Source organism: Leopardus geoffroyi, chromosome A3, assembly GCF_018350155.1.
Source record: "Leopardus geoffroyi isolate Oge1 chromosome A3, O.geoffroyi_Oge1_pat1.0, whole genome shotgun sequence".
Taxonomy (NCBI): Eukaryota; Metazoa; Chordata; class Mammalia; order Carnivora; family Felidae; genus Leopardus; species Leopardus geoffroyi.
In genome coordinates, this window is record NC_059336.1 from 80,805,627 (window position 1) to 80,821,991 (window position 16,365).

A 16,365-nucleotide genomic window follows, 5' to 3' on the forward strand; every position below is an offset into this window, starting at 1 on the left:
ATGTCTCCTTCTTGGAGGTTTCATTTGTCTTGAATTGACATTTTTGAAGGACCTAAACTGACATCAAAGGGTTTAAATGATCTACTTAGGTCAATTAATGTTAATTTTCATCTTTCATTAAATTATTTTAATGTTTTTCTCTTTTTCTTTTTTTCTAGCCAAGTCCTATACCAAGTCCTGTTTTGGGGCGAAAGCCAAATGCTAGTCAGTCATTGCTTGTATGGTGTAAAGAAGTTACAAAAAACTACCGGGGAGTGAAAATCACCAATTTTACTACATCATGGAGAAACGGTTTATCTTTTTGTGCAATATTACACCACTTTAGACCAGATTTAATGTAAGTAGAACATTTTCCATTCCCTATAAATTGTTTTGTAAATAATAGTTTCTTTAAAAACCTAAATAACTTCTCTCTTTTTTTAAGTTTATTTATTTATTGTTTTGTGTGCCCATGTGCACAGAGAGGGAGAGGGAGAATCCCAAGCAGGCTCCGCAATGTCAGTGCAGAACCCGATGTGGGGCCCAGACTCACGAACCGTGAGATCATGACCTGAGCTGAAATCAAGAGTTGGATGCTTAACCGACTCAGCCACCCAGGCACCCCAAACATAAATAATTTCATTAACGCATGTCCTGAAACAGTTGACTTTGTTTTCCTTATTACTCACACCTTTTGCTTTTTCAGAAAAGAAATGGGTGCCGAAAAGAAAAATTCTCCCTTCTTGATGCCTAAAACCTATCTTCTCTTAAAAAAAAAAAAAGTTTTTTCTTCTTAATCTCATACAAATAACTGACTTTAAATTATTATGAGGGGCACCTGAGTGGCTCAGTCGGTTGAGTGTCCGACTTCGGCTCAGGTCATGATCTCATGGTTCATGGGTTTGAGCCCCACATCGGGCTCTGTGCTGACAGCTCAGAGCCTGAAGTCTGCTTCAGATTCTGTCTCTGGCTCTCTCTTTCCCTCCCCACTTGTGCTTTGTCTCTCTGTCTCTAAAATAAATAAACATTAAAAAAAATTTTTTTTAATTATTATGAAAATTGTGTTACTGTTAAAATGAGATGAGACATATTAGCCCATAGCTCTTTGTACATTGACAACAAGGGATTACCTCATGGTAAATTTGGTTGTCAAGATGGGTCTCTGGTGCCCTGCCTTAACTTCTCTTTTAGATGGAAAGCTTCAGGCAATGAAACATGTAATCACTATATTCATTCATTCATTCATTCATTCATTCATTTACTTACTCACTTACTTACTTACTTTTCCACCCTATTAGTTTTGTTGATTGAACTGCTGTGAAATTGCTAGTTACTCTTTGGTATTATTGAATGTCAAATTTTTAGATTCAAGTTTTTTTTTAAGCAGCTGTTTTTATCAAATACTGTATGTACCTACGGTGCCTTTTTCTCCCCCAGTGACTACAAGTCTCTGAATCCTCAAGATATTAAAGAGAACAACAAAAAGGTAAGAATTGCCAAGGAAAAAAATACATAGTTTCCAGTTTGGCTCTTCTGCAGCTTTTATTGATTTAGGGAAAGTGAGGTTGTGTTGTAAGGTCATAACTGCAGCTCACAGAAAGAAGATAGTCTGCTTCTTGCAGTGCAAATTAGGATGCATAGTTTACTCTAGGTTGTCTTACCCTAGGTTGTCATGGCCTTTAAAGATCACAAGTGCCAGACTGGCATCAGATTTTAATATATGTATGGACTTCATTCACTGTTAAATATTTGGTAAAGCATACTGTTTTTATTCGAGATTTAGCTTTTAAAAAGTGCACCCAAAGCTCTTGTACCATAAATGATTATGAGTTTAGAAAAATATGTTGGGAGGGAATGAGGGCAGGTATGCAAGAAAGCAAGCATATGTTCCTAGAAGCAAAAAGATATGAACATTGGGTTTTGGTTTTTATTTTTGTTTTTTTTTTTCACTTTCTGGTAAACTGTATAGTTTTTCCACATAATTAATTAGCATACTGAGGGCAGAGCTTCCTAATTACTATGCAGGGGGATATTGATTTTTTTGGCCGCCAGGGTAGCTGTGTGGGGCTTAGTTGCCCAGAGCTGCTGGGCTAGCTGACTGTGGTTGCAGGCTAACTTAACTATTTACCCCAGTGCACAGTACAATATTATAACATGTGTGTGCACTGTGACATGAGAAAGGAGGGAAGCACTAACTCAACACACAGTAGGTACTCATTGTTTTTTATACTGAATTGAATTCTTCAGCTGAAAAGTTAATGAAATACATTGTTGTCTTAGAATAGGAGTTCTTAATGTGGGAGCTATGGACAGAATTCAGGGGGTTCTTGAACATGACTAGGGGGAAAATGTATTTTATTTTCTTAATTCTTTAAGTGAAATTTAGCATTTCCTTTAATTATGAATTTTGGCAACACACCACTTTAGCATTAGCCATGCCTAAGACTTTATCACCTTAAGAATCTCAGATATTTTGGTATCACCTTGCAGTTGCAGTTGTAATACCTTCACATATCTTTTAAGCTCATCACTTCTTCACAATTACAGTTGTTAATACATTCACCAAAAGTATACGTATTGCTGTTTCTCAAATTCAGTCTTACTAATATTTTTATGGTTTTATTTTTCATATAGCTGGTTTCTTCTGTAATCCTATGTATTTTATAAACATACAGTATTATTCTGAAAAGGGCGTATTGCCAAAAGGATTCATAGGACAAAGCGAATAACCTCTGGTCTAAAGTTTTCAGTCTACTTTAAATTAAATAATTAAAACCACCAATGAGTGTTAAAAAGTCCATAAATGGAATCTTGATAGAAATTCAGTTAACAGATGAGAATTTAATTCAACAATTTTTTACTTTTATTGCCCTCTAAACCCAAAAATTTGTATTGTCATTAAAAAAACCTTTACAAATGCCTGAGGATGGCCCTAGAGAAATACATTTTAAAACTGTTAGGTTTTTTAATTGAAATATGCCACCAAAAAAGGTAATCTTAAAATATCAGTGTATTTTTCCTTATAGAAATCACATCTGTGGTAGGTATGCTACAGAGTAAGTCATTCTTGTGAATTATTTCTTGTATAATTTTGGAGAGCTTGTATGATAGTTCTATGCCTGCATTTTTTTGCATTTGAATAAAATACTAAGCTAATTTAAATGCAGATAAAAGCATAAAATAGAGCATTATTATTTTTGTAAAGTGAAGCTTTTAAATTACTGTTTGAAATTTTGAAAAGGAAACATTGCTGATTTTACCTGGCTATGTATTTTTAAGAGTATGGAGATTTGCCTTAAGGTTTAGGTCACACTTCTTTACATTATTTTTTCAGGAACTTAATAATGATGAGCATACCTTGGGTTTACATATTACTACATAGAGAAGAATATCCTATTACGTTTTTTCTCAATTAGATCTTCTAGGGTAGATAATCATGGCTTTTTGAAAGGATTTTAATTTAGATGGTCCTATTCATTGCACAATTGAATAAATAATTGTCATACAATCTTTGCTTTTCATCACTTTGCAACTTCCTACCTGGTATCTACATTGAGTATCAGCTGCTACCTGCAGATTTATTTCCGGCTTCACACAATTCTTCCCGATAACCTCATCTGCCCTTGACTGGACTTAAAGCAGCCTGAGAAACAATGCGTGCGTCTTAAGTTCCATGCAGATGCATAACATAACTGGCAATGACTCCTCCTTACCAATTAAATAACATCTAGGAATGAATACGACCATTTTCTTTGAAAGACCTCTTTTTTTCGTCCTCACATAAACAGCTGAAAAGACAGGTGATTGACCACAGCAAAAGAGGTTAACCTAGGGGAAGATTCCTTTATAAAGGCTTGACCTCGCTTACAAGAAACCCAGTTTGTTTTTAAATGGTTTTTTTAGTGCAGTTAGTGTGCATAAAGTGAATTGCTACATAAAGCAAAACACCAGCAGGAGATTCCCCACAAGGAAGCTAATCATTTTCCCAGGTCTGTAAAAAGTACTGAATAAAAAAGGTATTTACCTGTGACATATGATCTTAACCAGTATGTCAGTGTTTTAGATAATTGGGAAATGTTTAGAAAACTGCCTGTGGTGCTTTTCGTGATGGTCTGCAATTGATGTCTGTCAATCAAGTTGTCAAGACACATGAGGAGGAAAATGACTTTAATTTTTCTAAAACATGAAAAATAACCAACAGGCCTAAACATGCACACCAACTGAGCCATTCTCTTGAGTAAATATTTTGAGGTACCTATATTATGAAACATAGTGCTGTGAAAATTGAAGAGGTTTTAATATTGCAATTTATTTTTCATTTTCTTTCTTACTTATTCCACAACATTTATTAAACTCCAGGAAGACTTTGAGATGAGGATTAAATTCAAAGGTAGAAATGCTCTTTAACATGTAAGTGCAAAAGACTAATTCCTTCTAAATTGTTACATAATTTCCTAACCTTTATTTTAAGAAAAACTTTGAGTTACGATCCTACATCTAGGTTGTTACAAAGACTAGACATTTTATATTCCAAAGTGAGAGTGCAACTAGAGGGTCCTTACTTTTTCCAAGAGTATATCTGAACCTTTAGTCATATTTTTAATACTTCCTAGCAACACAGTGCTGTTTTCAAGGGTTAGTTCAGGATAGTAATAATTAATTGTAAATTGAGAAACAGCTTTGATTCTTCAAAACTAGAAAAACCTGATGTGCCACAGTCATTTTAAAGGCTAACAAAAATAATACAATGCAACCTCACATTCTCAACTAGGTTGTACTACTCAAAACATTTCATTCTTTCCAAAATGGATGAAGTGAAAATGCAATCACTCTTCTCATTATGAAAATCAGTCCTAATTGGGCATTTAAAAATGTTACTATGTTCTTAGGCTTAAATAGTACTTACTTGTATTTTATACCAGGTACTCTAGGATTTCCTTCTTTGGGGATATCTAGCTCTACTTTTTCTTCACGAATCACTGCATTTACATGATCATGGTAAAGAGAGATTGATGGGAATGATAAAGCTCCAGATTGATTATTATTTCTTTATACCTTAGTTCCTTATGAAAAATTATTCTAAGGGTTTTTTTTGTTTTAATTCTCATTTTTACTCATTTATTGGGGAACATTTCAATTGTTATTAATTAAGAAACTTCTTTTTTCTTGCATCTATCCCACCTTTACAAATTTTGGGCATGAAATTTTGTTATTTCATGTAGCACTAATGTTACTAATGTAATATACCCTCCAACAACAACAACAACAACAACAAAATTCTTTAAAAATTTGCTTTTTCTTATGGTAACTAAGCTTTATTTTTACAACTTTATTATTAAAGCATAATTGACATATAACATTACATTAGTTACAGGTGCATAGCATAATGATTCAATATATTGTAAAATGATCACCACAGTATATCTAGTTAATATGTGTTCTTTTGCTGTTTTTAAAATGAGTGGATTGTTTGAACTATTCAATATATCTTTGTTTTTCCTTTCTTTAAAGGCATATGATGGATTTGCCAGCATAGGAATTTCCCGGTTGTTGGAACCTTCTGATATGGTTTTATTAGCAATTCCTGACAAACTGACTGTTATGACTTATCTTTATCAAATCAGGGCACATTTCAGTGGCCAAGAACTGAATGTTGTCCAGATAGAGGAGAACAGCAGTAAAAGCACATATAAAGTTGGAAACTATGAAACAGATACAAATAGTTCTGTTGATCAGGAAAAATTCTATGCAGAACTTAGTGATCTGAAACGGGAGCCCGAAATACAGCAGCCTACCAGTGGAGCAGTAGACTTCTTGTCGCAAGATGACTCTGTATTTGTAAATGATAGTGGGGTTGGAGAATCAGAAAGTGAACATCAGACTCCTGACGATCATCTTAGTCCAAGCACATCCTCCCCTTACTGTCGCAGGACTAAAAGTGACACAGAACCCCAAAAGTCCCAGCAGAGCTCTGGAAGGACTTCAGGATCCGATGACCCTGGAATATGTTACAATACAGATTCAATCCACGCACAAGTTTTGTTAGGCAAGAAGAGACTCCTGAAAGCAGAGACTTTAGAATTAAGTGACTTATACGTTAGTGATAAGAAGAAGGATGTGTCTCCACCCTTTATTTGTGAGGGGACAGAGGAACAAAAGCTTCAGACTCTAGACATCAGTAATAACTTGGAGAAGGAAAAATTAGAGAATTCCAGACCCTTAGAATGCAGATCGGATCCTGAATCGCCTATCAAAAAACCAAGTTTATCTCCCACTTCCAAACTTGGATACTCATACAACAGAGATGCAGACCTTACAAAGAAAAAACGTACTTCCCTAAGGCAGACAGAGTCTGATCCAGATGCTGATAGAACTACTTTCAATCATGCAGATCATTCCACAAAAACAGTCCAGGTAAGTGAGTTAGAATGATGATTACCTATATTTAGTAAATAATTATTCTATTTTTTTGTATTTACAGACCACTTTAAAATACTACAACTGAGTAAAGGTAGAGGTAATTTCCCATTATATAAAAACCTAAAATATACCTGAACTTCATTTAAAGTTTATGATATAATATTTTAAGCCTAGAAATAAATCCAAATTTGAAGATTGAAGGATAAAGAATATTACCTTTTCAAATCAAAATATTATTTATCTATAAAAACAGAACATTTCACTATAAGAATAAGTCAAAGATATTTCACTATTCCATTTATTAGGAATATCATTCTGAAAATATGTAATGCTAAGTTAAATATTTCCCATTTAAAGTATTTTCTTCAGATATTTTAGTTGCATTGTAATTGATATCTTCAGTCCCACTGTTACTTGTGGTTAAAAATTCTAGTAACATCCGAATTTCTCCCCATGAGGGGAATATGATGCAGATTTGACCTTACAATATTTGCTGTATTTAATTGAATCTCTGGCACCATCAATTATAAGATATACCATTATTTTATGTACCAAAAAGAAAGGAAAACATTGCCAGAAAAACACGATAAATGGTTTTCTTATCACATAGAATTTTTATTTTATACCTATTGAATGAATTCTTTTAAATTTATTCAAGCATGGATTTTTTTTCATCATATAACCCTCTTATGTATACATAAAAAAGAATTTAAGCAAAATAAATTGGTTAAGATATAACTGACTTAGAATTAGAATTTAGAATCCAACTCTTTTTTTTTTTTTTTTCAACGTTTATTTATTTTTGGGACAGAGAGAGACAGAGCATGAACGGGGAAGGGGCAGAGAGAGAGGGAGACACAGAATCGGAAACAGGCTCCAGGCTCTGAGCCATCAGCCCAGAGCCTGACGCGGGGCTCGAACTCACGGACCGCGAGATCGTGACCTGGCTGAAGTCGGACGCTTAACCGACTGCGCCACCCAGGCGCCCCTAGAATCCAACTCTTGTGAATCACTTTTTGATTTGGAGTTTTTGGTGTTCCTGTTTTGCCACACAGTATTATCCTCTGTGCCATCAAAAGCATAATGTTATAGTGGTGCTTCTCTAAGTATGATCTGGGGACCCTGGAATTCTTCTACCCTCTTTCAGAGAGCCCCCAAAGTTGAAACTCTTTTCCTAATAATAATAGAACATTTACCTTTTTCACTTTCGCTTTCTCACAAGTGTACAGTGACATTTTCTGGAGGCTAAGTGATTTGCAGTATCTCAAAAGATTGAATACAAAAGTAGGTATGAGAATCCAGCTGCCTGCTATCAAGCCGGATATTAAAGAGATTTCTAAAAACTAAAATAGTGCCATTCTCGCTTATTTTTTTTTAAGTATTGTTTTTTGTTACAATGTGTTAACACCTAATGGGTTCATTACAGTTATTTCTAAATTAATATATAAATATTTTTAACATTTCTCAGTTTTAATTTAAATGCTACATATAAATAAATATAACACATAAATGAAAGCTTTTTGAGATCCTCAATAATTTTTGAGCGCATGAAAGTAATTCTAAAACCAAAGTTTGAAACTTTTGAATACAGCAGTCCTCTACAGTTTTCTCTGGGGTTTTCTTCTCAGTAATACTGATTGATAATTGCATTTTCTTGACCTTATGAGAAGTCCCCAAAATAAGATTTTTGGACAATAACCTGGAATTATATTCCATTTTTCAGATACTATTTAAGTATTTGTTAACTGAAACATCAAGGAATTGCAGTCATGCCACCCAAAATATCAAGCACATGTGTGTGTAGGCATTGATGGCTGTCCTGACTACCATCTGGCTAACAAAGATTATAAGATGCCATCAATTTTAAGTTATCAGAGATGTTAAGGAAAAATGCACATCTTTGAATCAAAGAAATGATAGTAGCTAACAAAGCAAGCCCCTGTTCTCCTAATCAAAAATTACAAATCATAAATTCTAAGTACTTTAACTTTTAGGACAAAAAGGCTTTCAAGACATCAGAGTGTCCCTACATAGCAGATAATCAGTAAACATCTAGTGGTAAATAACTGCAGAATTTAGTAACCTAAGTTCTAAGTATTACCCAATACAGAATTTTCTTATAACCCAGATTTTTAAGGTAACTATATTAATTAAACCTAGAAATTAATTAATGTTTAAAATTAAAAACACTCTGGACTTGGAATCTGTACACCTAGGTTCTCATCTTGGCTCTGCTAATAATTACCAGTGTGACATGTTAACTAGCCATTTAAATTCTTTTAATCATATTTTCCACATATATTAAATGAAATAATCTCTAAGAGCCCTTTTAGCTCTTAAACTCTATCATGCTGTGATGCTATTCAGAAGGTTTAAATGATGTACAATAAATCCACAGGATGATGGAGGCAACATCTATTTATGACCCCATATATATTTGTTTATCAACTGACCATTGGTTAAATGGTCAGAATTTTGTTTAGGGTAAAGTTAAAGGTGTTTTTTGTTTTTGTTTTTTTTATCAGAAGTACTGCCTGACACAAAAAAATTGTAATATGATTGCTAATATTTCATAGCTTTTTAAAATTGTGCTATTTTAACAGGGTTTTGAAATTGGGCAAATTTCTTAAAAATCTGGGGTTTTTTACATACTATACTTCATCAATTCTAAGATAAGCATCTTTTTACATTTTCTCTGAAATCAATATGTTACTTATAATAGATAGTATGTTAGAGTTTGACAATGTTTGTTCTTTCTTAGTAGTTCATAAAATAATAGTACATCTAGTACCTAATGGCATTAGATTAGAGAAAATCTGATCAATTTGGCTATACAGACTTAAATTCATAATGTTGCTCATTTGAGTGCTTGACCTTTATATACCTTATACATATCTCTCAAACTTTATAACCCATGAGGTAAGTGGTTAAATTCTACTTAATATGTGGGGAAAATGGAGTTTACAGAGTTGCCTAAGATCATTTAATAAGTGTTAAAATTTGAATTCAAAACCAACCTTTTCTGACTCTAAAGTCTATGCTAAACTAGATACTCATAATATCTCTTCATATTTGACCACAATAGCAGTAAAGATAATCAGCCAGATATAAAGCAGTCAACCTTACTGAAGGACAGTTTAGCAACGTACATCAAGTTCCTTAAAAATGTTTATCTCATTAGATTCTACCTGCAGCACTTATTTTGCATAGGTTAATCAGAACTGTGTATAAGAATTTATAAAGATGTGTATAAAAACATTGTTCTTGATAGTGAAAAATTACAAACAACCTAAAAACCTTAAGATGAGTTAAATAAAGTATGATGCATCTGTATTATTAGAATGCTAGGTAAACAGTTTTAAATTGTGTTTACAAATATTTTTTAAAATATTTACATGAGAATATGCTCACAATGGAATGTTAAGTTAAAAAAGAATGATTCTGTAGTGATTATCTTTGGGTGCCAGGATTGCTAATTATCTTTATTCTATTTTATTTTATTTTATTTTATTTTATTTTATTTTATTTTATTTTATTTTTGAGAGAGAGAGCATGCGAGTGAGGGAGGGGCAGAGGGAGAAGGAGAGAGAGAATCTTAAGTGGGCTCCATGCTAGGCACAGGGCTCAATCTCATGACTATGAGATCATGATATGAGCCAAAATCAAGAGTTGACAGTTAACCAACTGAGTCACCCCCGCACCTACTTTATTTTTTATTTTATTATTTTTTAAAATTTATTTTTGAGAGAGAGGGAGAGCGAGAGCATGTGCACAAGCAGGGGAGGGACAGAGAGAGAGACAGAGGACCTGAAGTGGGCTCTGCGCTGATAGCAGAGAGCCTAATGCAGAGTTCGAACTCAAGAACTGTGAGATCATGACCTGAGCCAAAGTCAGACACTTAACCAACTGAGCCACCCAGTTGCCCTGATTTTTTAAATTAGTTTTTTATTGAGATATAGCTGTCATATAATATTACATTAGTTTCAGGTGTACAATTGTTTGATGTTTGTATACATTGTGAAATGATCACCACAATAAGCCTAGTTAATATCCATTACCATATGTAGTTACAAAAAATTTTTTTTTCTTGTGACAAGAACATTTAAGATCTACTCCCTTAAAAACTTTCATATATGCGATACAGTATTACTAACTATAGTCACCATGCCATACGTTATATCCCCATGACCTATTTATTTTATAACTGGAATTTTGTACCTTTTGACCCCCTTCACCTATTTTGTCCACATTCTATCCCCAGCCTCGGGCAACTACCAATTGGTCTCTATATCTGTGAGCTTGGTGTTTTGGGTTTTGGGGGGCTTTGTTTTGTTTTCAGATTCCACATACTAGTAAGATAATATTGTATTTGTCTTTGTCTGCTGACTTACTTCACTTAGCATAATGCCCTCAGGATCCATGCATATTGTCACAAGTAGTAAGATTTTGTTCTTTTTTATGGCTGCATAATATGCCACTGAGTGTGTGTGTGTGTGTGTGTGTGTGTGTGTGTGTGTGTGTGTGTGAACAATTTCCTTATCTACTCATCCATCAGTGAGCACTTAGGTTGTTTCTGTATCTTGGCTAATATAAATAATGCTGCGTTGAACATAGGGATGCATATGTGTTTTTGAGTTAGTGTTTTTATTTTATTTGGATAAACACCCAGAAGTGGAATTTCCAGATCATAAGGTAGTTCTATTTCTAATTTTTTGAAGAATCTCCATCCCATTTTCCACAGTGGCTACACCAATTTATATCCCTACCAACCGTGCATAAGGGTTCTGTCTTCTCCACATCCTCACCAACACTTATTATTCCTTATCTTTTGATAATAGCCATTCTAACAGTTGTGAGGTAATATCTCATTGTGGTTTTAATTTGCATTTCTTTGATAATTAGTGATGTGCATGCATCTTTTCATGTATCTGTGACCATTTGTATGTCTTTTTTGGCTTCCCAAAAATATGTCTATTCAAGTCTTCTGTCCATTTTTTAATTGCATTGCTATTGAGTTATACGAGTTCTTTATATATTTTGGATTATTAACCCCCTCTCAGATACATGATTTGCAAATATTTTCTCCCATTTAGTACATTGCCTTTTCATTTTGTGGATGGTTTCCTTAACTGTGCAGAAACTTTTAGTTTGATGTAGTCACATTTGTTTATTTTTGCCTTTGTTGCCTTTGCTTTTGTTACCAAATGCAAAAAAAATCATCACTAAGACCATTGTCAAGGAGTTTACCACCTGTGTTTTCTTCTAGTTTTATGGTTTTGGATCTTATGTTCAAGTGTTTAATCCATTTTGAATTAATTTTTGTGAGTAGTGTAAGATAGGCATCCAGTTTCATTCTGTTGCATGTGGCTGTCCAGTTCTCTCCACATGATTTATTGGACTGTCTTTTCCCAGTATATTTTTGGCTCCTTTGTCATAAATTAATTGACCCTATATACTTGGGTTTATTTCTGTGGTCTATTTTTTTTTTATTGATCTGTGTGTCTTTTTTTTTTTTTTTTTTTTTTTTTTGGCCAATACCATACTGTTGTGATTACTATGGCTTTGTGATATAGTTTGAAATCAGGGAATATGATGCCTCTGATTATTTTTATTTTTACTTTTATGTACTTTCTAAAATTTTTCTAAGAAATATGAATTACATTTATAATCAGAAAAAGTTTGTTTCTGTATGGTCTTGAGACCAAAGCAGTCTTTCGCTTTCTGTGTAGCTAACTGGAATCCCTAAAGGTCTGTATACTGACAGCATTTAGAGCCAATATAGGATCTTAAAGATGATGTATTCTAATCATCTGTTTTAGGGCTGTTGGGATTTTAAAGATGATCTCCTCTTAAATCTGAAGCAGGCTCTGGGCTCTGAGCTGTCAGCACAGAGCCCGACGTGGGGCTCGAAATCATGAACCGCAAGATCATGACCTGACCTGAAGTTCGACGTTTCACCAACTTTGGCTTAGGTCATGACCTCATGGTTTGTGAGTTCAAGTCCTGCATCTGGCTCTGTGCTGACAGTGCAGAGCCTGTTTTGAATTCTCTCTCTCCTCTCTCTCTGTCCCTCCCCCACTTCTCAAAAATAAACATTAAAAAACTAAGAGGCTGGGGCGCCTGGGTGGCGCAGTCGGTTAAGCGTCCGACTTCAGCCAGGTCACGATGTCGCGGTCCGTGAGTTCGAGCCCCGCGTCGGGCTCTGGGCTGATGGCTCAGAGCCTGGAGCCTGTTTCCGATTCTGTGTCTCCCTCTCTCTCTGCCCCTCCCCCGTTCATGCTCTGTCTCTCTCTGTCCCAAAAATAAATAAACTTAAAAAAAAAAAAAAACAAAAAAAACTAAGAGGCAAGGGAGGCCTGGGTGGCTCAGTTGCTTAAGCGTCCGACTTCAGCTCACATCATGATCTCACAGTCTGTGAGTTCGAGCCCCGCATCAGGCTCTGTGCTGACAGCTTAGAGCCTGGAGCCTGCTTCAGATTCTGTGTCTCCCTTTCTCTCTGCCCCTCCCCTGCTCATGCTCTGTCTCTGTCTAAAAAATAAATAAAAACATTTAGAAAAAAAAAAAAAACTAAGAGGCAGTTGAGAGCTTTTTAAATATATAATAATAGTTAACATTTATCTAGTGCTCTGTACATTACTCTGTTTCACTTAATCTTTATAATATCCTTGTGAGAGGTTGTCTGTTTTCATCCCCATTTTATAAGTGAGGAAACTAAGGTTTAGACAGATTGAGTAACTTTTATATCCACAATTAAGTGACATATCTAGTGTTTGAACCAAGGTCTTCCTGACTTGAGGGTTCTTAAATATCATGTAATGGAATACAGCATAGCTTTTAAGTGACCTGTTCAATGTTACATTGCTTATTATTAGTGGAAGAAGGATTAACAAACTCATGTCTTGATTGCAGATTCAGTGTTTAATTAATCTTGTCTGTTTTTAGAAAGTGTTGATTTGTAACCAGTTCAACTGCAATGACCAGTTCTATTCTATTATGTCCTATCAACATGACAAAAAATCTATCATTATCACTTATACATTTCAATTATATCTATTAGGTGAAGAATTTTTGTTTAATCCTCTTAAAACCTTGGGTGATGAAAATGTTCTGGAATTAGATAGTGTTGATGGTTCACAACCTTGTGAATATAGTAAAAACCACTGAACTGGATACTTAAAAAAAATCTTTCCTTAAGTTTACAGAAAAGTGCTTAAAAATGTTATATTAAAACATAAATATCTCAGAGACCAAAAAATGATTTAATATTTTTTTTAAAGTTTCACACTATAACAAATAAATATGTTTACTGTTTATTACCTTTTCATTGACCATAAATGCTACTTATGATTGAACAAAAACTATGCAATGAAAGGGAAGTAAAAGAAATTAAATATCAGACCAATAGTAATCTAAAGTCAGAAGTTGCTTGGGGCCCCTGGGTGGCTCAGTCGGTTAAGCGTTTGACTTCATCTCAGGTCATGATCTTGCAGTTCATGAGTTCGAGCTCTGCATCAGGCTCTTTGCTGACAACTCAGAGCCTGGAGCCTGCTTCGGATTCTGTGTCTCCCTCTTTCTCTGTCCCTCCCACACTCACACTCTGTCTGTCTCTCTCAAACATAAATAAACATTACAAAAAAAAATTTAAAGCCAGATGTTGACTACTTTTGGGGAGAAAAAGGAATTTGAACTATAAACATGGATATTTGTGCTTTGAATTAATGTCCTCATTTAAGGACCGATTTCCTTTGGTGGTCGTTACCTGTTGTTACCCATAAATATATTGTAAGATTACAAATTAATCCAGGAAAACATTCTTCCAATTCTGATATGGTTAATTGTCTTATTGTAAGGAAAGTGAGCACTGGAGAAAACCAGTTTTACTTTTTTTAAAAAAAACATATGATAGTTTTGAATTTTCTGTAAATGTTAATTGTCAAGAATTTAAAGGATTATTGTCACAGATACTTAATATCTTTAAACATACAAATTTGGAAGACACCTTGTTATCAGTCCTATAAGAGTGTAAGAAATATAATTTTTTAAAAATGTCTGCCAGATTATACTATGATTAACAAATATGAAGAATGTATATAATATACATATGGACCTTATGCTTTATGGGAATATGTTCTAATAAAAACGTAATTAAACATAATCCAGTTTTAGGCAGTAAAGTTATATTTCCAGGGGCACCTGGGTGGCTCAGTGTCCGACTTTGGCTCAGGTCATGATCTCTGAGTTCGGTAGTTCGTTCCTCCCTCGGGCTCTGCACTGTCAGTGCTTGAGATTCTCTTTCTCTACCTCTCTGTGCCCCTCCCCTGCTCACGTGCACTCACTCTCTCTCTCTTTCTCTCTCTCTCTCTCTCTCAACAAATAAACTTTAAACAAAAAAGAAGATATATTTCCTAAATGTCAAGGCTTTCTACAGTTTCTAGCTAAAATTAATATTTTCTGTAAGCAATCTTGTAAAATTACAATCTTATTTCTGATCTCTGTTATTTTGACAGATAATATAACCATTGGTTAGTTTACAAATATAGATTATGTGGTGGGTTTTTTTTTTTTTTTGAGCTTCTAATTCTGTATTTTTGCTTTTAAGCATCGAATGTTATCCAGACAAGAAGAACTTAAAGAAAGAGCAAGAGTTCTGCTTGAGCAAGCAAGAAGAGATGCAGCTTTAAAGGCAGGGAATAAGCAGAATACCAACGCAGCCACACCACTCTGCAACAGGCAGCTAAGTGATGTGAGAAACATTGGTTAAAAAGCCATAAATTGTTAATTGCAATCATGGGGGTGAAGGGAGTAATTTATTTATATTTTTTGCTAAGTCATTTTTTAGATTTTTATTTTAATTCCAGTTAGTTAATATACAGTATTATATTAGCTCAGGTGTACAATAGAGTAATTCAACAATTCCATACATCACTTGGTGTTGATCATGACACACACACTCCTTAACCCCCATCACCTATTTCACCTATCCCTGCCACCACCTCCCCTCCGGAAACCATCAGATTGTTCTTGCTAAATCATTTTTCCAGACTTTGTATATGGAGGGTACTTGGTACATTTACTGAACTGATAAATTCATACTTGGAAGAACATGTTGTAATTTCTCCTACACAGCAGTGTTAGCTATGAGAAAAAGTAAGATTTGGGGGTATAATTTCTACATAAATGAATGACCTATTTTTTCTTAATTTACACTGTGTAATTTAATTGTACTTTGTTTAAGATTGGATTTTATCTATGGAAGTTACTTTTTTTTGGAAATATTAGAATATACTAATGATGCCTTCCATTTATTGAAAAACAGGCATCATTATTATAATGGATGTTTTACATAATTTGTATTTTACTAAACCCCATGAATTAGATGTTCAAACTACTTTCCGCATAAGAAAACTGGGGTCATAGGTAAGGTAATTTGTACAAGTTAACAGAGTTAGTAAATGATGAATCCAGGATTTGAACTTGAGCGTTTTCAGACTACAGAATCAGTGCTCTTTTCTATCATATAGTGCCATGCCTATGTTAAACCACATTTTTATACATGTTTTTGTGTAGTGCTTCACAAGTGATAATGAATATATGGTAATAGAAGCCCTTAAATTTAAGGGGACAGGAATGTCTTCATGAATCTGAAAACTATGATAGCCTCCCTTACCATCAAACTCACATACACAAAATTACATGTTCTTTTTTTTTTTTTAATTAAGATTTTATTTTTTTAGAGCAGTTTTAGGTTCACAGCAGAATTTTGGGGAAGGTACAGAGATTTCCCATATACACCCTGCATCTACACATGCATATCCTCTCCTCTTAACAACATCCCACACCAGAGTGATACTTTTGTTAGAACTGATAAACCTACACTGAACTGATGAACCAAAGCTACATCATAATCACCCAAAGTCCATAGTTTACATTATGATTCCCTCTTGTATTCTACATTCTATGAATTTG

At 34.2% G+C, this 16,365-nt stretch overlaps 1 protein-coding gene across 17 annotated transcripts in view; it reads left to right on the forward strand.

Moving 5' to 3' along the window:
• EHBP1 (EH domain binding protein 1) overlaps window positions 1–16,365 on the forward strand; it is a 361,935-nt gene that overhangs the window by 258,527 nt on the left and 87,043 nt on the right. For all 17 annotated transcript variants that reach the window (XM_045446193.1, XM_045446195.1, XM_045446206.1 and 14 more), the window contains 4 exons: window positions 159–337; window positions 1,417–1,465; window positions 5,491–6,393; window positions 14,999–15,142. In XM_045446193.1, the coding sequence (XP_045302149.1) occupies window positions 159–337; window positions 1,417–1,465; window positions 5,491–6,393; window positions 14,999–15,142 (1,275 nt within the window). The remainder of the gene's footprint in view (window positions 1–158; window positions 338–1,416; window positions 1,466–5,490; window positions 6,394–14,998; window positions 15,143–16,365) is intronic.